At 42.1% G+C, this 22,352-nt stretch overlaps 1 protein-coding gene across 1 annotated transcript; it reads left to right on the forward strand.

Annotated features, from left to right (window-relative positions):
* Positions 1-1,287: 1,287 nt before the first annotated feature.
* prkg2 (protein kinase cGMP-dependent 2) lies at positions 1,288-21,851 on the forward strand. Its single transcript, XM_056419402.1, is given in 19 exon segments — positions 1,288-1,778; positions 4,157-4,323; positions 7,111-7,224; positions 11,557-11,662; positions 12,436-12,499; positions 14,488-14,565; positions 16,202-16,296; positions 16,567-16,635; positions 17,231-17,329; positions 17,420-17,570; positions 17,691-17,827; positions 18,412-18,501; positions 18,657-18,798; positions 19,055-19,127; positions 19,130-19,217; positions 19,325-19,447; positions 19,726-19,788; positions 20,202-20,268; positions 20,738-21,851. Coding segments are annotated over 19 exon segments (2,313 nt in total). The 3' UTR covers positions 20,834-21,851.
* Positions 21,852-22,352: the final 501 nt, after the last annotated feature.

Raw genomic sequence — 22,352 nt, forward strand, 5'->3', positions numbered from 1 at the left:
TCCGTCTATGCCGGTACGGGGAAAAGAGAAACGCGTGCCCGCGGGCGAGCGAGAGCCAGAGAGAGAGAAAGAGAGAGAGCCAGAGAGAGAGAGAGAGAGAGAGGAGGAGAGGAGGCAGCAGCCAGTGTTCCAGTAGATGGACCGTGTCTCTCTCTGATGCTGAGATGGTCGGACACACAAGATCCTCTTCTACACTGGAGACCCGGAGTGAGACCAGCTGAGACCTGAACCCAGCTAAGACCAGCTGAGACCTAAACCCAGCTGAGACCAGTTGAGACCTCAAACCAGCTGAGGACTGAAAGCAGCTGAGGACTGAAAGCAGCTGAGGACTAAAACCAGCTGAGGACCAACACCAGCTGAGGACTGAAACCAGCTGAGGACTAAAACCAGCTGAGGACTGAAACCAGCTGAGGACCAAAACCAGCTGAGGACTGAAACCAGCTGAGGACTAAAACCAGCTGAGGACCAACACCAGCTGAGGACTGAAACCAGCTGAGGACTAAAACCAGCTGAGGACCAAAACCAGCTGAGGACCAAAACCAGCTGAGGACTAAAACCAGGTGAGGACCTGAAACCAGCTGAGGACTGAAACCAGCTGAGGACTAAAACCAGCTGAGGACCTGAAACCAGCTGAGGACTAAAACCAGGTGAGTCAGTGGAAGTTGCAGGTGCACAATCCCGTCTGGAGGCTTTGATTCATAAATTTACCCAAATTAGTCGTTTCTAATCCAGTCCCGTGGTCATAATGAGGATCAGTCTTTAATGTGATGTCATCGTTTTGAACCGGCTGAAGAATCAAAGCTTTTAAAACGTGAATCAGACGCTCTGCTTCTACAATGATGCCAGTAATAATTTAGACTTGTCAGAATGGTTATTCAGAACATCAGCAGGAATGTCCTGAATGAAGTACTGCGAGTGTGGGAGTGGGCGACAGGCAACAGAAACAGGATTGTTCCACCCCCCCCCCCCCCCCCCCCCCCCATACAAGCTCTTACTATGTGGACAGAAATGCGCTCTAAAGATCTTTAGATGCAGCTACGTCGTGAACGTCGTCCTTCAGACGGATTCCGAGTCTCCGCTGGGAGTGTGTGAGCAGATGGGCTGCGACTGATGTAACATAATACTTCCTGCCTCCTGAATAATAAATGAGGGAGACGTATTGACCGTTATGTACCGGTCTACTCCTAGCGTCGGCCCGGCCTCCTCAAAAGGGATCTTTCGGTACGCAAATGTCACGGTTCGCCTCCTTCGATGACTCTGAACCTCTTCTCCCCCCCAGGTGGCGAGATGGGGAACGGTTCCATGAAATCGAAGCGGTACAAACACACGGACATCTCCGCCAACGCAGCCAACGCCGCCAACGCCTCCAACAGCCGAGCCCACAAAAACCACGGCTTCAAAAACCCATCCCTGGACTCTCTGAGGAACCGGGTGGACGAGCTGGAGCTGGAGGTCAAGCGGCGGGACGAGGAGCTCGGCGCCAAGGAGCGCCAGATCAAAGGCCTCCAGGAGCAGCTGGCCGGCCAGACCCGATCTCTGGCCGAGCTGAGCGAGGAGCTGCAGGAGAAGGGCGTCCAGCTCGGCAAGCTGCAGGACGTGATGAGGAGCCAGGGAGGCGGGGCCCCGGCGACCTCGAGAACCCCCTCCGTCAAGGGAAGCGTCAACCGGAGGAAAGGGGCCAAGTCCGGGGTGTCGGCCGAACCCACGTCTAGGACCTACGACTCCGGAGGCCTGCCCAAGTTCTCCTTCGAGAAGGCCCGGGTGTCGAAGGACGTCAGGTGAGACGTCCGAGTCCATTTCTTCTAAATGTCTGGCTCATCCAACACTTTCGATGGTGAGGTTCGAACGCTTGAAACCAGAAGGCGGAGGTGGTGACACCCTCGGTGTGGGTAGTAGATATTCCAACAATCTCAAAAAAGGGTGACCTCACCCATTGGTTTGTGGACGGCAAAACATTTAGAGTTCGGCGTCAGCGTCTTTGTATCGTGGCCGTCGCCACGTTATTTTTTGTGTGTGCAGCTAATTAACAGAAGTGACCATATTTAGAATATGGAAGTGTGCCGTAGAAACTCTGGCAGTGACTTGTCAATCACCTTGTAGCCCCGCCCCTAAAACACCCCCTGCTTTATTGTCTGTTTGACTCTAAATGACCATAAATGACTTTAATTTATTAGAATACTTGAAACAAGAAATTGAGCCCATAATACTCGCCCCCTGGTGGTCAGGAGAGAGAATGCGGCTTTAACACATAAAGCATTGACTTCTATACAACCAGAGGAGTCACCCCCTGGTGGTCAGGAGAGATAATGGGGCTTTAACATATGAAGTGTAGACTTCTATACAGCCAGAGGAGTCGCCCCTGGTGGTCAGGAGAGAGTATGAAGCATTGGCGTCACTCGTGAGAACAGGAGGTTTTGTATTAAACAAAAAGAAAAATCTTTAGTTATTTTCCCTCAAGATTTATTAAAGTTTTGTTTATAGTTCATCGCAAAAAAAACAATATTTCATGTATGACCTTAGACGGTGTAAAACAGGCAGACATCAAGAAGGCCCTTCCCCTCGTCCCATATAAATAAATAAATAAACAAAATACAATTACCTTTCCTCTCTCCAAGCTGTTATCTTATTGATTTATACGTCCGCGTTACAGTAAGTCCCGCCCCCACAGGAAGTATATCAATTCAAGGAAGTAAGTTGATCTCAACACGCCACGCCGCCTTGTGGGGACGCTCAAGCTTCAGGGCTGAAAACCATCACAACTACTGAAAACCATCACAACCAGAATCTTTCAGACACAAAGGAGAAGCTCAACAATGGCGACAAGTGAAAACTGAGGAAACAGGATTGTTTACATCTTCTTCCTGTAACACCGTCCTTCAGATGTACGTCAGAGGACTTCAAGGTCCTTCTCTAAAACCCCCGAAAATAGAGTAACAACCATTAAAACCTGGAAATTCTTTACTGTTAAGAGATATTAAATAAACATCTGTACGATATGACTAATTGATGTACTTCATACCTAAGAAATCATAAAGAAGTGCAGAGGATAAAATAACTGGAGACGTGCATGACTCATGGGATGCTGGAGAAAACGGGAAAAATCTGTGAATTGGACCCTAAGTCTACCCTGTAATTGTCCTATCGGAATATTTATTGGGCTCCACAGTTGCCAGGTAACCAGCGGTTCCAATGTGTTACTGGTCGTGGCCACGAAAATCATCAAATATGAATCATAAACATGAAACCGTGAGTGGACCCCTTGGTGTGTCTTCTTGCAACAAATGAACAGGAAGTGACCATATTTGGAATGAGGCGCGACGCATAGACACCGTCAACGTCTCTGGTAGAAACCTGTCAATCAACTTGTAGCCCCGCCCCTAAAGCGTCCCCTGCTTTATGGTCTGTGTGACTCTAAATAACCATAATGTACTAAATGATGACATCATGTTGTTTAGAAGAAGACTTGAAACTAGAGATTGAGACATAAACTCATGTTTACAACGTTTACTGAGGGAATACGTCAAGAGAGAAGTAGTCATTATATAGACTTCTATACAACCAGAGGAGTCGCCCCCTGGTGGTCAGGAGAAAGAATGCAGCTTTAACACATGAAGCATAGAGTGTCCATATCCTTCAGGATCTGAGCTTGGATTTCATCCACCGGTTGTGGTTGCCTTGCCGACGAGGATATTTAAATTAGACTTTTTTTCATACCTCTGCCATGGAACTCAAATTGCCTTTTCGTCGTAACACACAACGAGAGCAAATGAGCAGCGTCTGCCTCTCTCCACCTGAGCCTCATGTTTAAAGAACGCGTCGCTAATAAGCCGCCATGCATGATGTAGATGAGGCTGGAGTCCTTTGAGGAACCAGAAGAGGCTTCAAGGAGGAGAGGATGATGTCATCGCTCTGGTTTCATGAAGCCTCCTGACACCGGGTCACGTGACCTACGGTCAGAGTTCAACTTTCTTTTTGGGTTTACAACTCCACAAAGGAAGCGAGATGTTCTTCTTCTTCTTCTTCTTCTTCTTCTTCTTCTTCTTCTTCTTCTTCTTCTTCTTCTTCTTCTTCTTCTTCTTCTTCTCCTCTCTCACCTGGCTCATGTTTTAACCACGCCCCCTGTTGATGCCCCCCCCCCCCCTCCCCACACACACAGCGTGAAGAAGCTGCTGGTCGACGCCCTGAACAAGAACCAGTACCTGAGGCGGCTGGAGGTGCAGCAGATCAAGGACATGGTGGAGTGCATGTACGAGCGCACCTACCAGCAGGGGGATGACGTCATCCAGCAGGGGGAGCCCGGGCACCACCTCTTCGTCCTGGCAGGTACGTTCACTTCACCAGCGTCATCCTCCTCCTCCTGTTCCTCTTCTGGAAGGTTCACTCTTTCGGTCCAGAGCAGCCCGAGACGCGTCACGTTTGCGATTGCAAACGTCACGTGACATGTAGGCGGCCAATAGGAAGCACTCAGGTAACCACAGGTGATGTCAATGATAAGAGTTAATTAGTGAGTGGAATTTGCAGTTTTACACTCGGCTTTTTAACACCAGAGTGCAATTTATATATATATATATATATATATATATTTATATAAATGTGTATAGTTATTTATACATATATATATATATATATATATTCATGTTTATTTTAATTTATATATATATATATATATTTATAAATATATATGTAGATAAATATTTATAAATATGTATTTATATATATATATATTTATATATTTATATGTATATATATTAGGGCTGTGAAACGATTAAAATTTTTAATCGGGTTAATCACAGGTTTTTGTGGATTAATCATGATTAATCACATATTACCGATATTCTCGGTATATTTTGTGAGAACATAGAGATTTATGACAAAAGACGGATATATACATTTATACATTCTTCTATACAATGGTGCTGCAACTCAGCAGTTATTTAGCAGTTTTCTTCCATATGGAACATTAATACATCTTCATCCTAAACAGAATGTTTAACCCTCCTGTTACCTTTCGGGTCAATTTGACCCCATTCAATGTTTAATGTCGGTGTTCTTTGGGGTCAATTTGACCCCAGGCTGTTTTTCACTGTGTCAAACATATCAGAAATATCAACTTTTATTTTTATTTAAAGGGCTATTTAGGTAGTCAACAAACAAACATAAAGTACCTCACACTTAAACTTGGGAAACAATATTAATTCTAATAATTTTCTGGAGGTTTTAATTGCTGGGGTCAAATTGACCCCGAGGGTAAAATATGTTAGTAAATGTAAAGGTAACAGGAGGGTTAAACAGAGCATTTTTCTCTTGTTTGTCAACCATTAACTCCACCATGATACAATCTAAAGGTGGACAGATTGACAGGTTACTTTTTTTGCTCGGTCCCGATGCGCGCGCACGGAGCTCTGTGGCGCGCCAGACGGAGATCGATAAGTGTTAACGCAACGCGAAGAGACAGAAATGACATGCTGCTGTGGAGATACGATCAACAACAGACGTTTAGTTTAATAAAAGAACAAAGGCGTGCTATAGAGAACATGTCAGGAGGCGGGCCAATCTTTTTAATGTCATGCGATCTACCGACACTACGCCGCGATCGACTGGCAGGTCGCGATCGACGTGTTGAGCCCCTGATCTACAGGAAGTAAAAGTCGTAACAAGGTTTCCGGAGGTGAACCTGCGGAAGGATCATTACCGATGAACAGACCGTCTGCATGAGAGCGGACAGAGTTCAGATTGAAGTGGTGTATTGGAAGCTCATTTTGCAAGTGACTTTTTTTCGTCCCGACGACCAACAACAGACGGATTGGAAGCTCATTCTGCGCATGCGTTAAATGCGTAAAAAAAACAAAACTAGTTAAACCTGTAATTGGATTAACTGAGTTAACGCGTTATTTTTCACAGCACTAATATATATATATACAGTATATATATGTAATTACTTACATATGGATGAATTTATTTATATATATGTATTTATATATATATATTGATATATATTTCTCTCTCTATATAATTATCTCTATATATTTATTTCTATATATCTATAGATGTATACATATATTTTTATATGTATACATATGTACATATACATATATATATACACATACTGTATGTATTTATACATATATATATAGATATATATTAATGCTTACTTATTTACTCTAATGACTTAATCTAATGTTTGGCTGTTTGACTTTTCTTCATCTCATTACCTGGTTGGTCTCAGACCTTCAGACCACTGAGTACCACATGGTCACCTGGTCTCTAAACAATGGTCCTGTGTGGTTGCCATGGTGACATCATTCACAGACAACATGTCCTCGTATTTGTTCTGCTTTCGGGTGTGAAAGACATTTATCACCCTGCAGACCGACAACAATTACAAAACTCAAATTCCTAAAAGTCCTGATGCACGTTGTATTAAAATAACTGCAAAAGTATAATTGTACTTGTTGCAGCTTTTTTTGTGTTGTGAATAATTGATAATAAGAGGAATAATGATTATTCATAATGACCCTCGTACGTCAGGAGCCGGTGATTCTAATCTCATTAAAGAGGTTTTTAATTGAGTCATAATTCATTGAGAAAAATGATTCAATTTCATGGTCCAACAGCCTAAAAATATCTATTGTGTCTTTGTGCTGAGGGTAAGGATGCTAGGTAAGGATGCTAGGTAAGGATACTAGGTAGGAGGATGGGAGGAAAAGACACAGGCATTTATTCTTGACAAATTTATTGGATTTTTAAAAAAATACACAATGGGACATTTTTTCACTGCATTAGCATTTTAAATGAAATAAATCAAATTAAAGAAATGAATAAATAAACGAAATAAAAGAAAAATAATGAAATGTGGAAGTATTATTATTATTTTTTTTAAATAGCCAAACATTTTTGCAAATATGTAATAATAATAATAATAATAATTATTATTATTATTATTATTATTATTATTAATTGTGATACATCCCATAATTAGTTTTGGAAATAGTCTCTCAAAATGGTAAAATCCCATGAAATGAAGGATTATGTCTATATATATATATATATATATAACAAATATATATCCTAAAAACCCTCTGTTGACTGTCCTCTTGATTGTGTCTACAGACGGGAAGCTGGACGTGTTCCAGCACAACAAGCTGCTGGCGTCCATCACGGTGTGGACCACGTTTGGAGAGCTCGCCATCCTGTACAACTGCACGAGGACCGCGTCGGTGAGAGGTAACCACGGAGACGGCTATCACGTTATGCTTCACGTATAGCTCACGTTGTATTCCCCATTTCTCTGGTCTACTTTACACACCGATGACTCGTGACTTTGAATGCATGAATAAACAAGAATAAATAAATAAATGCTTAAATAAATGTATAAATTAATAAATAAATGTATAAATAAATAAATAAATGCTTAAATAAATGTATAAATAAATAAATAAATACAGAATGAATAAATATAAGTTATAAATCAACAAGACATCTTTAAATAAATATATTTCTGCATTTCTGTATTTCTTCATTATTATTTCTCTATTATGTGTCCACACGTATTTCTTCATTTATTTATGTGTGACATTTACGTGTCCGTATATTCAAATGAGCTGGGCGGTCCGAACCTCTGTCTGAAGCATGATTGGTCACAGGAGTGTGATGCACCTGGTGTGTTATGCTCTACTATTTCTGCCTGGCACATGACGCTGAAGTTGACTCGCTCAGCTCACCGTTAACAGAACTTAGCCTAGACAGCTTTTTGACTTCAGCCGTTTATCAATTCCAAGAACACTGAGTACAGACTCGTGTTCTTTTGGAGTCTGGTCTTTGGAATCTGGTCTTGGGAATCCAGACTCGAGGACGCAGGATTGTCTTTCTGGTCTTGTGACGTCACCACATCAACTGTTCTTGCGCATGAATTTACTCCAATTATTCACTGTAAAATACTTTACAGTGGAGTAGAATATTCGGTGTTCACTGTTGTTTGGCGTAGGCTACGAATAAACGGTAATAACTATACAACGTCTCGTAGCTTCCTGACCCAGGGTCGCTACAATATGAAGTTATGAATCTTAACCCTCAGTCAAATTGACGTAACGTTATCTTTTAGGAAATAATAAACTCGTTGTGCTCTTTAGATCCTCCAAAACCTAATTATATCTCATGTTTAGCCGCTACAGGAGACGTCGGAGCCAGCGGAGCATTTCAAAAAGTCCTGCCGAGATCAGGCTTCTCTCGGCGCCACACAGCGCGCTGAGCCCCGGCGCCAGGCTCAAAGGTCCCATGAGCAGGACCTCAAATCTCCGTCGCATATCCTTATTAGGCTGAATCTCGATAAACCGACCACAGATTTGATGCTTAAACTACTAACTTCTCGGCTGAAAACATCCTTAAATTACATTCCGTGACTCAACAACAGTAGTATTTAGAATATACAGACAAGAATGCATAATAAACGCTGTTCTTCTACAGATCCAAGTGCTAGGGATCGATTGCTTCTGTCTTGCTCCTGACTTTAATCCAATCCTGTTCAACAATGAGGTTCCGCCCAGCTCATTTGAATATACGGACACGTAAACAATGTCATAAATAAAAATGAAGAATACGTGTACAATAAAATAAGATATAAATAAAAAATGAAAAAAATAGAAAAATTGAAATATTTTTTTGTTTTATTCCTGTTGAGTTATTATATTTATTAATTTATTTTTTTTTTCTGTTATTTATTTATTTATGTATTTATTTATTTATTTATTTTTTTTTATTTATTTTTTTTTTTATTTATTCATTTATTTATTTATTTATTTATATTTATTTATTTTTAAGTCATTTGAGTAGTAGTCACTTTATATTCCATATTGGAAGCTCATTTTGCAAGTGACTTTTTTTCGTCCCGACGACCAACAACAGACGGATTGGAAGCTCATTCTGCGCATGCGTTAAATGCGTAAAAAAAACAAAACTAGTTAAACCTGTAATTGGATTAACTGAGTTAACGCGTTATTTTTCACAGCACTAATATATATATATACAGTATATATATGTAATTACTTACATATGGATGAATTTATTTATATATATGTATTTATATATATATTGATATATATTTCTCTCTCTATATAATTATCTCTATATATTTATTTCTATATATCTATAGATGTATACATATATTTTTATATGTATACATATGTACATATACATATATATATACACATACTGTATGTATTTATACATATATATATAGATATATATTAATGCTTACTTATTTACTCTAATGACTTAATCTAATGTTTGGCTGTTTGACTTTTCTTCATCTCATTACCTGGTTGGTCTCAGACCTTCAGACCACTGAGTACCACATGGTCACCTGGTCTCTAAACAATGGTCCTGTGTGGTTGCCATGGTGACATCATTCACAGACAACATGTCCTCGTATTTGTTCTGCTTTCGGTGTGAAAGACATTTATCACCCTGCAGACCGACAACAATTACAAAACTCAAATTCCTAAAAGTCCTGATGCACGTTGTATTAAAATAACTGCAAAAGTATAATTGTACTTGTTGCAGCTTTTTTTGTGTTGTGAATAATTGATAATAAGAGTAATAATGATTATTCATAATGACCCTCGTACGTCAGGAGCCGGTGATTCTAATCTCATTAAAGAGGTTTTTAATTGAGTCATAATTCATTGAGAAAAATGATTCAATTTCATGGTCCAACAGCCTAAAAATATCTATTGTGTCTTTGTGCTGAGGGTAAGGATGCTAGGTAAGGATGCTAGGTAAGGATACTAGGTAGGAGGATGGGAGGAAAAGACACAGGCATTTATTCTTGACAAATTTATTGGATTTTTTAAAAAATACACAATGGGACATTTTTTCACTGCATTAGCATTTTAAATGAAATAAATCAAATTAAAGAAATGAATAAATAAACGAAATAAAAGAAAAATAATGAAATGTGGAAGTATTATTTTTTTTTTTAAATAGCCAAACATTTTTGCAAATATGTAATAATAATAATAATAATAATAATAATAATTATTATTATTATTATTATTAATTGTGATACATCCCATAATTAGTTTTGGAAATAGTCTCTCAAAATGGTAAAATCCCATGAAATGAAGGATTATGTCTATATATATATATATATATATAACAAATATATATCCTAAAAACCCTCTGTTGACTGTCCTCTTGATTGTGTCTACAGACGGGAAGCTGGACGTGTTCCAGCACAACAAGCTGCTGGCGTCCATCACGGTGTGGACCACGTTTGGAGAGCTCGCCATCCTGTACAACTGCACGAGGACCGCGTCGGTGAGAGGTAACCACGGAGACGGCTATCACGTTATGCTTCACGTATAGCTCACGTTGTATTCCCCATTTCTCTGGTCTACTTTACACACCGATGACTCGTGACTTCCCTCTATTCATCTATCTATCTACCTACATCTCTATCTATCTACAGGTAGATAGAGATGTAGGTAGATAGATAGATTTATAAATAGATAGATAGATAGATAGAAATGTAGAAAGGTAGATAGGTAGGTACTTTATCAATCCCACAAGGGGAAATGTGTTCACTAAAATAAATAACATAAATAAAATAAATAAAATAAATGAAATAAATGAAATAAATGAAATAAATGAAATAAATAAATAAAATAAATAAAATAAAATAAATAAATAAATGAAATAAAATAAATAATACAAAAATGAAATACATACAATTAATATAAATGTAATACAAGGAACAATAGCTGACATGTGCATAATTGTAGCTGTGTCTAAAGGTTAAAGGAACTTTAAAAAAAAAATCTTCCCAGCCATTGTTAAAATCAGTTTCTCATCCTGTTCTTCTCCCTTTATTAACGTGATAATCTCTCATATGTGATATTCATCCCCCCCCCTCCCCCGCCCCCTCCCTCCAATGCACCTCCCATGCAATCTGACACCTTCATCCAAGAAATCGCTTGATAAGTCTCAAGTAAACAAGCTCTGGCATCGGTTTGTTGACAGAAGGCTCCGCCTTGTATCCACAGCTTTGCATTCTGATTGGTTCTCACCTCATCGGCGTTCGTCAAGTGCATCGGGTGGAGGATGTGAGTGCTCTGTGTTGGGGTCTGTATATTTAACCGGGTAATTGACTCGTGGTCTTTGGGTGAGGGGGATTGACCTCAATACTCAGGGTGAACTGGAACAAGTCTCTCTGAGTGGGTTTTACATGAGAAGTGCATTATGTGGGATCTCTTTCTTTGCTATCATGCAGTTCATGTCAAAATTAATTCAATTAATCAAACAAAGTTAACATAAAAATGTAATTAATTAAATAAATACAAGAAAAAATAGCTAACATTTGCATAATTGTATGACCCACTGGCCGAGACAGAGGAAAGGTCTCAGTGTTTTGTCCTCCTGACAAAATAAAACAGCATTTTATTTAATTGATGTGATTTTATTTAATAGTCTAAGTATTCTCCCTGTGGTTCCTTTAGTATGTACTCATCAGCGCCGCAGGTTAACCAGTGTTTCCTGATGGACGTGATGTTGTTCCTGCAGCGGTGAACAAAGTGAGGACGTGGGCGTTGGACCGGGAGGTGTTCCAGAACATCATGAGGAGGACGGCCGAGACGCGGCACGAACAGTACCGCAACTTCCTCCGGAGGTCAGTACCCACGAGATCTCCACGAGGATCAAAAAACGACACGATTTAAATGTCCAATTAGAAATAAGTAGCTTTTAGATGATATGAAAAAAAGATGGTATCTGACCATCTCATGTAAAACAGCTGGTAGCCGGTGATGTTCAGTCGACAGGTCACTTAGATAGCAACATATTGTTAAATAGTAATACAAAAACGATGGAGTGTGTCTTTAAGTGGCATATATATTTAAAATAAATAAAATAAATAAAATAAAATAATAAATAAATGAATGAATAAATGAATAATTAAATTAAAAAAGAAAAGTATATATAAAAATATATATATGTGTTTATATATATATATATTTGATTTTCTTTGTCCATCGATAAAGTCATTTTTTCCACCCACAGAAAATAGATACCTACATTTAACGAACAGTGAAGCACTTTTGGACCACTAAGGGGCAGAAATATTCAAGAAGAAAAAAACTTATTTGTCATCAATGTACTTAGTTTTGCTTGTGTCCAGCCGATGAGTCCAATATTTACTCGTTAGCTGTAGCTTCGTCGGGCCTGAATATATTTATCTTTCGGTACTTCTTTTACTCTTAAAGTAAAAACATCGTTGTTAAGACGCTCTGGACCGTGGTATGTTGTTGTCTCGATGCATTACCCAAACACCCGACAAAAGGCTCTCCGTGAAAAGGTCCCGACATCTATTCGTAACTCATCTGTCTAATAACGTCACACAGAAAAAAGCGAGCGCTCATCACTTATATTCTTCTATGTTTTCAGCGTTTCCCTCTTGGCTTATCTACCGGAGGACAAGCTCAGCAAAATAGTGGACTGCCTGGAGGTGGTAAATGATTCTGTCCGTCTACCTGAGATTCTGCTGCTGGGGACAATTTAACTTCTCATTGTGAAGCATCTGTCAAAACATCATCATCACCATGATGGCCATGCAGCATTACTGCGCGTCAGCGTAATTCTCTCTCCCTCCATTCGGCGAGACTTCACAAATTACCTCGTTGATGAACGGAGACAATATTATTATTATTACCGTAATTATTTGATTAAGAAAAAAAGTGTTTATTCAAAGAAAATGTGGGAAGAGTGATTTCTTAAAGATGTGCGAGTGACATGTGTGTGTGTGTGTGTGTGTGTCATATTTCAACTGTGGAGGCTCGTCGGTGTCGGGACAATAACAGCCTCCGTCAGCGTCTTTTGTTCTTTCTTTCTTTTTTCAAGGACGTTCCTCTGCACTCGCTCGTCTCTTTACGGGAGAATCTCCTGATTCAGTCGTTTCTCATGGAGCTCGTTCTGCTGCCTTTCGGATGGGGGGGGGAGTGGTGATGGAGGGGGGAGAGAGGGGGGGAACCCAAAAGTGGTGCAGATATTCGTTGAGAAATGAAAACAACGTCTCTATTCATTCACTCGTTTTCATTCGTCGAGCAAAATCCAACGACGGCCGAGCAACGGTGGTCCGAATTTTAAAGCTTGACTATGCTAACAAGCTAATGTAGCATGCCCGCTAGCTTTATTCCCCTCTGTGAAAGAATCTGACCTTGTTAGTTTGTTCCCCCTCTGAACATTTAGAAAATAATTGGGAAGCAAAGGTACAAAAATACAACCGACAACACGCCAACCAGAGGTGATAGCAAACGGCTGCTACTGTAGCTAGCAAGGTGTTAGCGAAGAACCACGTTTTGAAGGTTCTTTGAAGAACTCTTGAAGGAAATGGTTCTTTAAAGAACCCTGTTTTGAAAGGTTATTTGTGGAACCAGAAATGGTGCCTTGAAGAACCATTTTTGAAGGTTCTTTAAGACGTCTGGTTGTCTGGATTTTGTTTGCTCGCCTTATTTTTCCCGCCGAAGTCCTGATTTGGACTGAATTTGGCGCGATACCCGGTCACTTTTGGCTCGCTCGCGTCTCATTGGCTGACAGGTGTCAGATATATTCAAGGAAACGCATTAAGGAGATTTCGGGGCTTTTTCCATTTAAAAATAAAATAAAAATGTTCTCCATATTTTGGAAGTTTACCTCAGTTCTCGTAATAATAAACTGTGTAATCAAAATACAAACACACACGGACAATTTAAACCTATTAAGACTACAATGTTCTTAATCAGTCCAACATCTACATTCTAATAACTCAAACTTTCAATCTAGAACCAAAGCTTCAAAAGGGATGTTTTTAAAAACTATTTCCCACCACATTTAGATATTTTCTCATATTAATATATAACAATTTTATTGCTACTTTTTGACACCAAAGTGTGAAAGAGTTAAAACACCGTTCTATAACAATGGGTCTATTCAACATGCAGGTAACCATAGCAGCAACACTGGTTACCACTTTACTCTCCAAACAATTATCTCTCTCTCTTTGTCTGAGGAATAAGGATGATAAGATATACAAAGATATACAAAGATATACAAAGATATACACTGTTTTGTTCCATCAGACCTGATATTAAAATACTGCACAACTGGTACATTTACATTCAGACGACTAACAGAGAGAATGTTTCAGATGACTGAAACTGTACGATTTTAAACCTGTAAACAACTGATTGTGACAATATTATATATGAAAGGAGAATCGCGTGACAAAGCAGGACATTTAAAGTCAAACTCTATTCGTCCTTTAGATGAAGAACCGGAGCCCTCATGGCGGGAGGATGACGTCATGAGGGCTGAACTCGGCTCTCCTCCCTCGGGGGACGGCTACCGGGAACCAGACGGTTCAATGGCCGAATCAATGTAACGCTTCAACTCTGCTGTTGTTGTCCCCCCCCCCCCTCTCCCCCTCTCCTCCCCTCCCCACCCTCCCTACACCCCCATTAGGAATACTTTGACAAGGGAGAGCACATCATCCGGGAGGGAGAGGAGGGGAGCACCTTCTACATCATCGCACAGGGGAAGGTAACAGACCCACACACACACACACGCGTACACACACACATACACACACATGCGTACGCACGTGTACACACACACACACACATGCACACGCACAACAGGATAAGAACTGGATACGATGATATGCGCCTTGTTTTAAATATTCTGTGGTGGCTCAGGTACTGCAGTCAGCACAGATTTCCCCATAGAGCACAATGACACAAGACGAGGAAACTGTGGACGGGACACGACAAACTGCCAACATGGTCAGATATGACTTCATGGGTCTACATGCACACGGGAAAATAATTCTCATTGGACTGAGAGGCGGCCATCTTGGAATGGAATGGAAAAGAGTGACCGTGGCTAAAAGTTACCGACTGTTACAAATAAACTATAAAGGAAACTTTACTACGTGGAAAGTCCAAAACATAACATGCAAATATTCAATACTTTGTTCTGGCCGTTATTCCCGCTAGTCCCGATGCTACAGCTGCACTGCAGAGATTTCGGGGATGTTTTCTGGAACAATGAGACTCATTAGAGACAAGAGACGTAATCCTGTAGATACAATGAAGTAAATCCTGCTGCACGACGTCTCTGCTGCTCCGATAAGGACGAGGCTCTCTCTATCAGGGTGAGCGTGAACGGCTCCAGACTTCTTCCTCTGTCCCGTAGCTTTGGTTTAAGGAGTGGAAAACAAAACTGAACAGAATCAGAATCAGCTTTATTTGACTCCGGTTACACATACACGCTCTCATCGTCCACATGTGTAATTTACGAATAGCAAGATGAATATAAAAGAGACATTCAGGTCAACAGAATAGCAACATGTATATAAAGTATAAAAATAACAACAACAGTGACAATGCATTGGGTGTAATAGCTGCAGTTAAATTATAATAAAAAAATAAAATAAATGTGTATTCGACTTTAATGTCTAAATTCCCGCTGAAAGTTTATCACAACCAATATAAATTAAAGCCGAAAACGAGTTAAAACGCACATAAAATAAGTGAATTTTCCTTAAAAAAAACAGACCAGACCAAAACAATATGAGTCAGAGTGTAAGTAACCTGACACTGGGGGGGGGGGGGGGGGCTAATACAGGAAATGGCTTTATTACCCCAGAGTTTATCCCCTCCCTGACCAGGGAGGGGATAAAGGAGGTCACCAGGGACCAACAGGGGAAGTGAAGGTCACTGAGGTCCAACGAGACACTTAGCTAAAACACATCGGCAGCACGGTGACTTCCACCGGGGGGCGCCGGCTGGGCCGGCTATTTCTTTTACAGCCTCACAAATTAAGACGTTTTGTTTGCCCGGAGTACTTTTTTTTAAAACCCGCTGCAGTAGAATCCAGCAGAACAAACAGAAGTCGGCAGATTTAAACCCTCTCACTGCAAAACATTTCTATTTTGACAGCATGTCGAGAAAATATAACACACTGACGGCACTTTACCCCCCCAGCCCCAGCCATCGTGTTCCAATTACTATCATTAAATATATGTCAATTATTCTAATTTCCTCGCATTCTTTTTTCTTTCTTTATAATGCACGCACAACTATTGGGAGGGTAATTGAAAGCATTTGTAAAAGCTGGAGAACCGGAGACGTCGGTGCAGAGTGCTTTACCAGATCCAGCTGACCGTGTTGTGCAGGTGAAGGTGACCCAGACCACCGAGAACCACGAGCTGCCGCAGACCATCAACACGCTGCACAAGGGGGACTACTTTGGAGAGAAGGCCCTCATCAGGTAAAAACAGACTCCGGATGTCTTGGTGGGAACACGGTGTTAACTGGTGAGCCGTGTTTATTTATACTAGCCATGTAAAAAAACATATTAACAACCTGACCACCAGGGGGCGACTCCTCTGGTTGCATAGAATTCTATAGAAAATGACAAGAGCTTAACTCAACCTAAATGCTTTCTAGATCTTTTTTGGAACACAATGTTTCCCATACACGCTCTATTAATTCCCAAATCCCCATGTAAACAGTGAGACGTGTTTGGTGTGTGTTTCAGTGATGACGTCAGGTCGGCGAACATCATGGCTGACGAGAACGGGGTGGAGTGCCTTGTCATCGACAGAGAGTGAGTATTCTGACATTTGGAGAGATCTGGTTCTCTCTGCAGCGAAAGGTTACGGAAGTTAAGAAAAACAACGACAATAAAATGTTTTGGTTGTTGCGCAATAAATGATTTATTTGGGTCTGAACCATTTTACAGCTTACTTTTTGTTGTTGCAATACCCAATCTGACCAAAAGAGGCTGGCTAGTGCCACCCCCTATGGCAAACATGAGTATTACATAAACAATAAAAAAGACCTTAAAGCACCAGGCTTCTACGTCACTACAAAGTCAACCCGACCCGATGCGTTAGAAAGTGATCCTGATTCAACTGAGAGTTATTATTAGTTACTAGTATAACCCCAGATCTCTGGTTTACACCCCCCTCACCTGGCTTCCTCGTGTTGTAACTGAATAAAGTTAAGAACATGTTCTGGTTATTTTGAGGGCTTCCTAAATGATCCTGTGAGCTTTCCTGTAGCCTCGTGTGATGAACAACCGCATCAGATCTCCCTCGGGGAATATTAAACGTGGTGTTTTTTGGAGTTTTTCTCTGGCCCTGATTCCTGATGCAGGTTGTGAAGGTCGTACCGTTGAAGTGTGCGTGTTGTGTTTCTAGGACCTTCGATCAGACGGTGGGAACCTTCGACGAGCTGCAGAAGTACCTCCAGGGCTACGTGGCGACGCTTGACAGCGACGACAAGAAGAGGCACGCCAGGTAACACCACGGCCCCCGTATCCCGAGACTTATAATATATACTTATATTTGGTTATACAAACTCAGCCCCCCCCCCCCGTCTCCTCCCAGGAGGTCGGTGTCGCATCACCAGAGCCAGCCGCTGTCGCCGGACGTCCTCCAGCTAAAGGAGATGGTGTCGGAGTTTCCTCCGTCCAAGCCCTTCGACCACCTGGAGGTCGTCGCTACCCTCGGGGTCGGCGGCTTCGGTCGGGTAGAACTGGTGAGCCCCGAGTCCTGATAATTGTATATTTTAACATTGACAAGCATCACAAACCTCATTTTTATTGTTGTTAATTACAACTTGAACATAATATAAATATTTATAATAAACCGTTTGCAGGTGAAGGTGCGGGGCGAGGACGTGACCTTCGCTCTCAAGGTCATCAAGAAGAAGCACGTCGTGGACAACAGGCAGGAGGAGCACATCCACTCGGAGAGGAAGATCCTCGCCGAGGCTCGCTCGCCGTTCGTCGTCAAGTCAGTCCGACCCCCCCCCCCATAACCCACAACCCCCAACCCCACCACCCCCCACCCCATTTATCTCAAGCTGCTCCATCAGTTTGGGGGAACAGTGCGCTGCTTATTTGCTTTTGATGAGATCACAGTAGAGATCACATCTTCTCAACGGGGGCGTAGAGCGTGAAATATTGCGGCGGTAGCTTTTTCCTTCCCCTTTTTTTTCTCTCGTGAGATTACGATGATTCGATTTCAACCGGATATTAAAGCCATTCTTCACCTTCTTCCCGCTCCTCCAGGTTGACCCCCTCCTCACACTTTCTACCCCTTATCTCTTCATATTCCATCTTATGGTTATTCCGAAAGATCCAAGACTCGTCTTTTGATCTAGTGGTTGGCTATTGGCTGAAACGTCACCCCGAGGGTCCATTGCAATCACATCGGTGCACCCATGAAGCAATAAGCTGAGCAGTAATGTCTTTGAATACTTTGCATTGATTAATGTGAGCAACCCGCTTCCTGTTTATGGTCTGTCGTGCATCATTAGCTCCCTCCCTGTATATTTGAACCATTTGAAAGCCTTGTCATTGCTTCTTTTCCTGCAGACTCTATCGCACCTTCAAGGACGACAAGTTTGTGTACATGCTGCTGGAGGCCTGTCTGGGCGGAGAGATTTGGAGTCTGCTCCGAGACCGGTAGGAGAGGCCGAACGCCGACATATAGACAGTAATTACGTTGCTGTCGGTTTACCGCCTAACGAGGGACTTGAATCCCCAGAAGAAGAGGCGTCGTGTAACTATGTTGAGCTGCAGGTCTGACTTCTTCTCGCGCCCTTTTTTCTTTTAAAAAGGGGAAGTTTCGATGAGCCCACCGCCAAATTCTGCGTGGGTTGCGTCACGGAGGCGTTCGATTACCTCCATCGCAAAGGGGTCCTCTACAGGGACCTGAAGCCTGAGAACCTCATGTTGGATACCGAGGGCTACATCAAACTGGTGAGCGACCGCACAAAGTCTATCTCGAACAAAATGACTGACGATTACCTCAAAGTTATTCTGACTGTAGTTCTCATCGTACACTGAGTACTTCTTGTACTAAATGATGGAGCTAAAACAAAGTACTCGTCAGGGCGTTTCATGAGATCTAAAGAAAGCTGATAAGCTACTCAACACAACCACAGTCCTCAAAGTGTTCCTTTAAGTCAACGTTCATCTTAAATTGGACCCAACTGATCGACCCCACCTTCCCCAGGTCGACTTCGGCTTCGCCAAGAAGATCCGATGTGGCCAGAAGACCTGGACCTTCTGCGGGACGCCGGAGTACGTGGCCCCGAGATCATCCTCAACAAAGGCCACAACTTCAGCGTGGACTTCTGGTCTCTGGGCATCCTGGTGTTCGAGCTCCTAACCGGCAGGTGATGCGTCACATAATCTCGCTTCCTCGAGTCATCGCTTTCCATCGGATTCACGATTTGCGGTAATAATCGTCAGCTTCTTCTTCTTCATCTTATTCGCTCCGCAGTCCTCCGTTCTCCGGCAGTGACCAGATGATGACGTACACTTTCATCTTGAAGGGAATCGAGAAAATGGACTTTCCCAAGAAGGTCACCAAGAGACCCGAGGACCTCATACGCAAGCTGTGCTGGTACGACGTCGCTTTAGAGATTTATTCCGATGTACTTACTGAGTCCTTTTTGAAGTAGTACACAACCTCATCCAAGTGTCACAATATTAAGTCAGTGCAACTTTTTTACTAATGCTCAAACTGGAAGGACACTGACATTAACTTATTACGATTTAGGCCTTTTGTTCCCTCAGTGAACGTTGACTCCTCTGGTTCTATACAAGTCTATGCTCTAATAAGCAAGATATTATTATTATTTTGGTGAAAGCATTCATTTCCAACTCTGTTCAACTTTCCAGGCGAAATCCCTCAGAGCGACTCGGCAACCTCAAAAACGGAATAGCTGATATCAAGAAGCACAGGTAAGAAGTTCTGATTTTATTTGGGGAAATGTTGGCTTACCTCAGGCCTGGCCTCCTAGACTCCTGGCCTCTCCTGGGCTCCTAGCGTCCTGGCCTCCTAGCCTCCTGGCCTCCTGACCTCTCCTTGCCTCATAGCGTCCTGGCCTCCTAGCCTCCTGGCCTGCCCTGGCCTCTCCTGGCATCCTACCCTGTTGGCCTCCTGGCCTCTCCTTGCCTCCTAGCGTCCTGGCCTCCTAGTCTCCTGGCCACTCCTGGCCTCCTTGCCTCCTTCCAGACAAGTAGACTGTATCGCCCACGAGGAATAAGGAGTCAAGTTCATGTTCATAAAGGTTCCTCAGCATCACTGTAGCATCAGTTTGAGTCAGGTGGACTCACCTTCTCATGTGTTTCTCTGCCCCACAATGTGTCTGAAGGTGGTTCAACGGCTTCAACTGGGAGGGACTGAAGGTCATGACTTCACAGTCTCCATTGAAAAGAGAAGTAAGTGTCTATATTCAACGAGACTAACGCTAACCCGACGAGGAGCCTTTTGCTAAATTATAATACAAAGCAAACGTAAGCACAGATTGAGATGTAACTTTCTTTAAATAGCTTCAATGTCAATGTGAATTAAAACCCTTAAATCCTGAAGCTCGTAAAGTGCCGCAGGGACGACGCCTTTTCGTTCGGCAGACCCAAAAGTCATCATTGTTCAACGAGGGGAACTGATTGAGCGATGATCCTCTGACTATTGGTTTCTAGCGCCCCCTTAAGGCCTCTCAGAAGAGGATATCAGTTGAACATAAACAACCTTGCGATAGCGAGAATAAGCCGAAATTTGACCTTTGAAATCGACGTGTCGATTATATCTTCACCAACAATAGTCTTCCGCTGCTGTTGGATTACACAACTGTGAGTGATTAATCTCCATGAATCAGAATCTCACCCTTTCCTCCGTCTCCTCTTCCAGCTCACAGGACCGACGGATCACAGCTATTTCGACAGCTACCCTCCGGATGAGGAGAGTCCACCCGATGAGCAGTCTGGTTGGGACGTGGACTTCTGAGGCCTTCGGCTCCATCTTTCCATCATTGTCCTTCCTTTGCACACCCCGACAAACCACAACTTAAGGGGGAAAATGGGTGTTGGGGTGACCTCGGATCCCCTCGGGCAGCCATGGTGGACGTCCACAGGTTCTGGGAAGCCGTAGCTGCTGTTAGCTGGCTACTTTGTGAGCTTCTGGTTAGCCTTCTCAACACAAACAAACAATTAGAGGAGAATTCTACTTCGACTGTCGAGTTAAACCGCTTGTTACGTTACCATCACGATCCTTTTGGACAATATATCTGACAGGCACTCGGATAAAGTGTGCTAGTACTAAAAGTGGTAGTGTAATCGTACAGTGTATTAAAACTAGAATCCTTAATACTGAAACACAGCAATGGTTCTCCACAATCTGCTGTTGGAATAAATTGAACCTGTGTGTTGCGATCAGGCCGCAAACTCCGGTTCTGCCGAGTGAAGCCAAACGTGCACACTCTCTCTACTGGCTACCAGAGGGCGAGTCGTCTGGTTGTATAGAAGTAAAAGCTTAATGTATTCAAGCTACATTATCTCTACTATCTACCGGGGGGCTGCTCGTCTGGTTGTATAGAAGTCTATGCTTTATGTGTTGAAGCTGCATCATCTCTACCAGCGACGAGGGGGCAACTCCTCTGGTTGTATAGAAATCTATGCTTTATGTGTTAAAGCAGCATTCTCTCTCCTGACCACCAGGGGGTGACTCCTCTGGTTGTATAGAAGGATATGCTTCATATTTTAAAGCGGCATTCTCTCTACTAAACACCTGGGTGTGACCCCTCTGGTTGTATAGAAGTCTATGTCATGTGTTAAAGTTGCATTCTCTCTACTGACCACCAGGGGGGGCGACTCCTCTGGTTGTATAGAAGTCTATGCTTCATGTGTTAAAGCTGAATTCTCTCTCCTGACAACCAGGGGGCGACTCTGGTTTTATAGAAGTCTATATAAATGACTCTACTTCTCTCTTGATTTATCCCCTCAGTAAACATGAGTTTATGTCTCAATCTCTAGTTTCAAGTCTTCTTCTATACAGCATGATGTCATCATTTCGTACAATATAATAATAATTTAGTCAAACAGACCAGAAATCAGGTTTTGCTTTAAGGGCGGGGCTTACTGTGATTGACATGTCTCTACCAGAGATGTATATGGCATCTCTGCGCCACTCCTCCGCATTCAGTTCCCCAAAACAAATATCATGGCCCCTTATTCCAAGATGGCGACGGCAAAATTGCCAAACTGAAATACGACGAGTCAGGACGAGCTCTGCACTGTGATTAAAAAAGTGTTCAACAAACTAGAATTTATTTTAAAGAATTCCTTTTCCACTCTGCGAGTCTGATTCCCTTCACATTTAAATCTCAAACTTTTGGACTCAAACTGCTTTAGCTACATTTACGCTCTCCGTGTTTACAAAATGGCCGACGGGAGCAGTGAAAACAAGCCAACGCCGTTTATCTTCACCACACTGACAGATGGGAGCGACTTCAAAAACTCAACATTGG

This window comes from Pseudoliparis swirei, chromosome 7 (genome assembly GCF_029220125.1).
Source record: "Pseudoliparis swirei isolate HS2019 ecotype Mariana Trench chromosome 7, NWPU_hadal_v1, whole genome shotgun sequence".
NCBI lineage: Eukaryota > Metazoa > Chordata > Actinopteri > Perciformes > Liparidae > Pseudoliparis > Pseudoliparis swirei.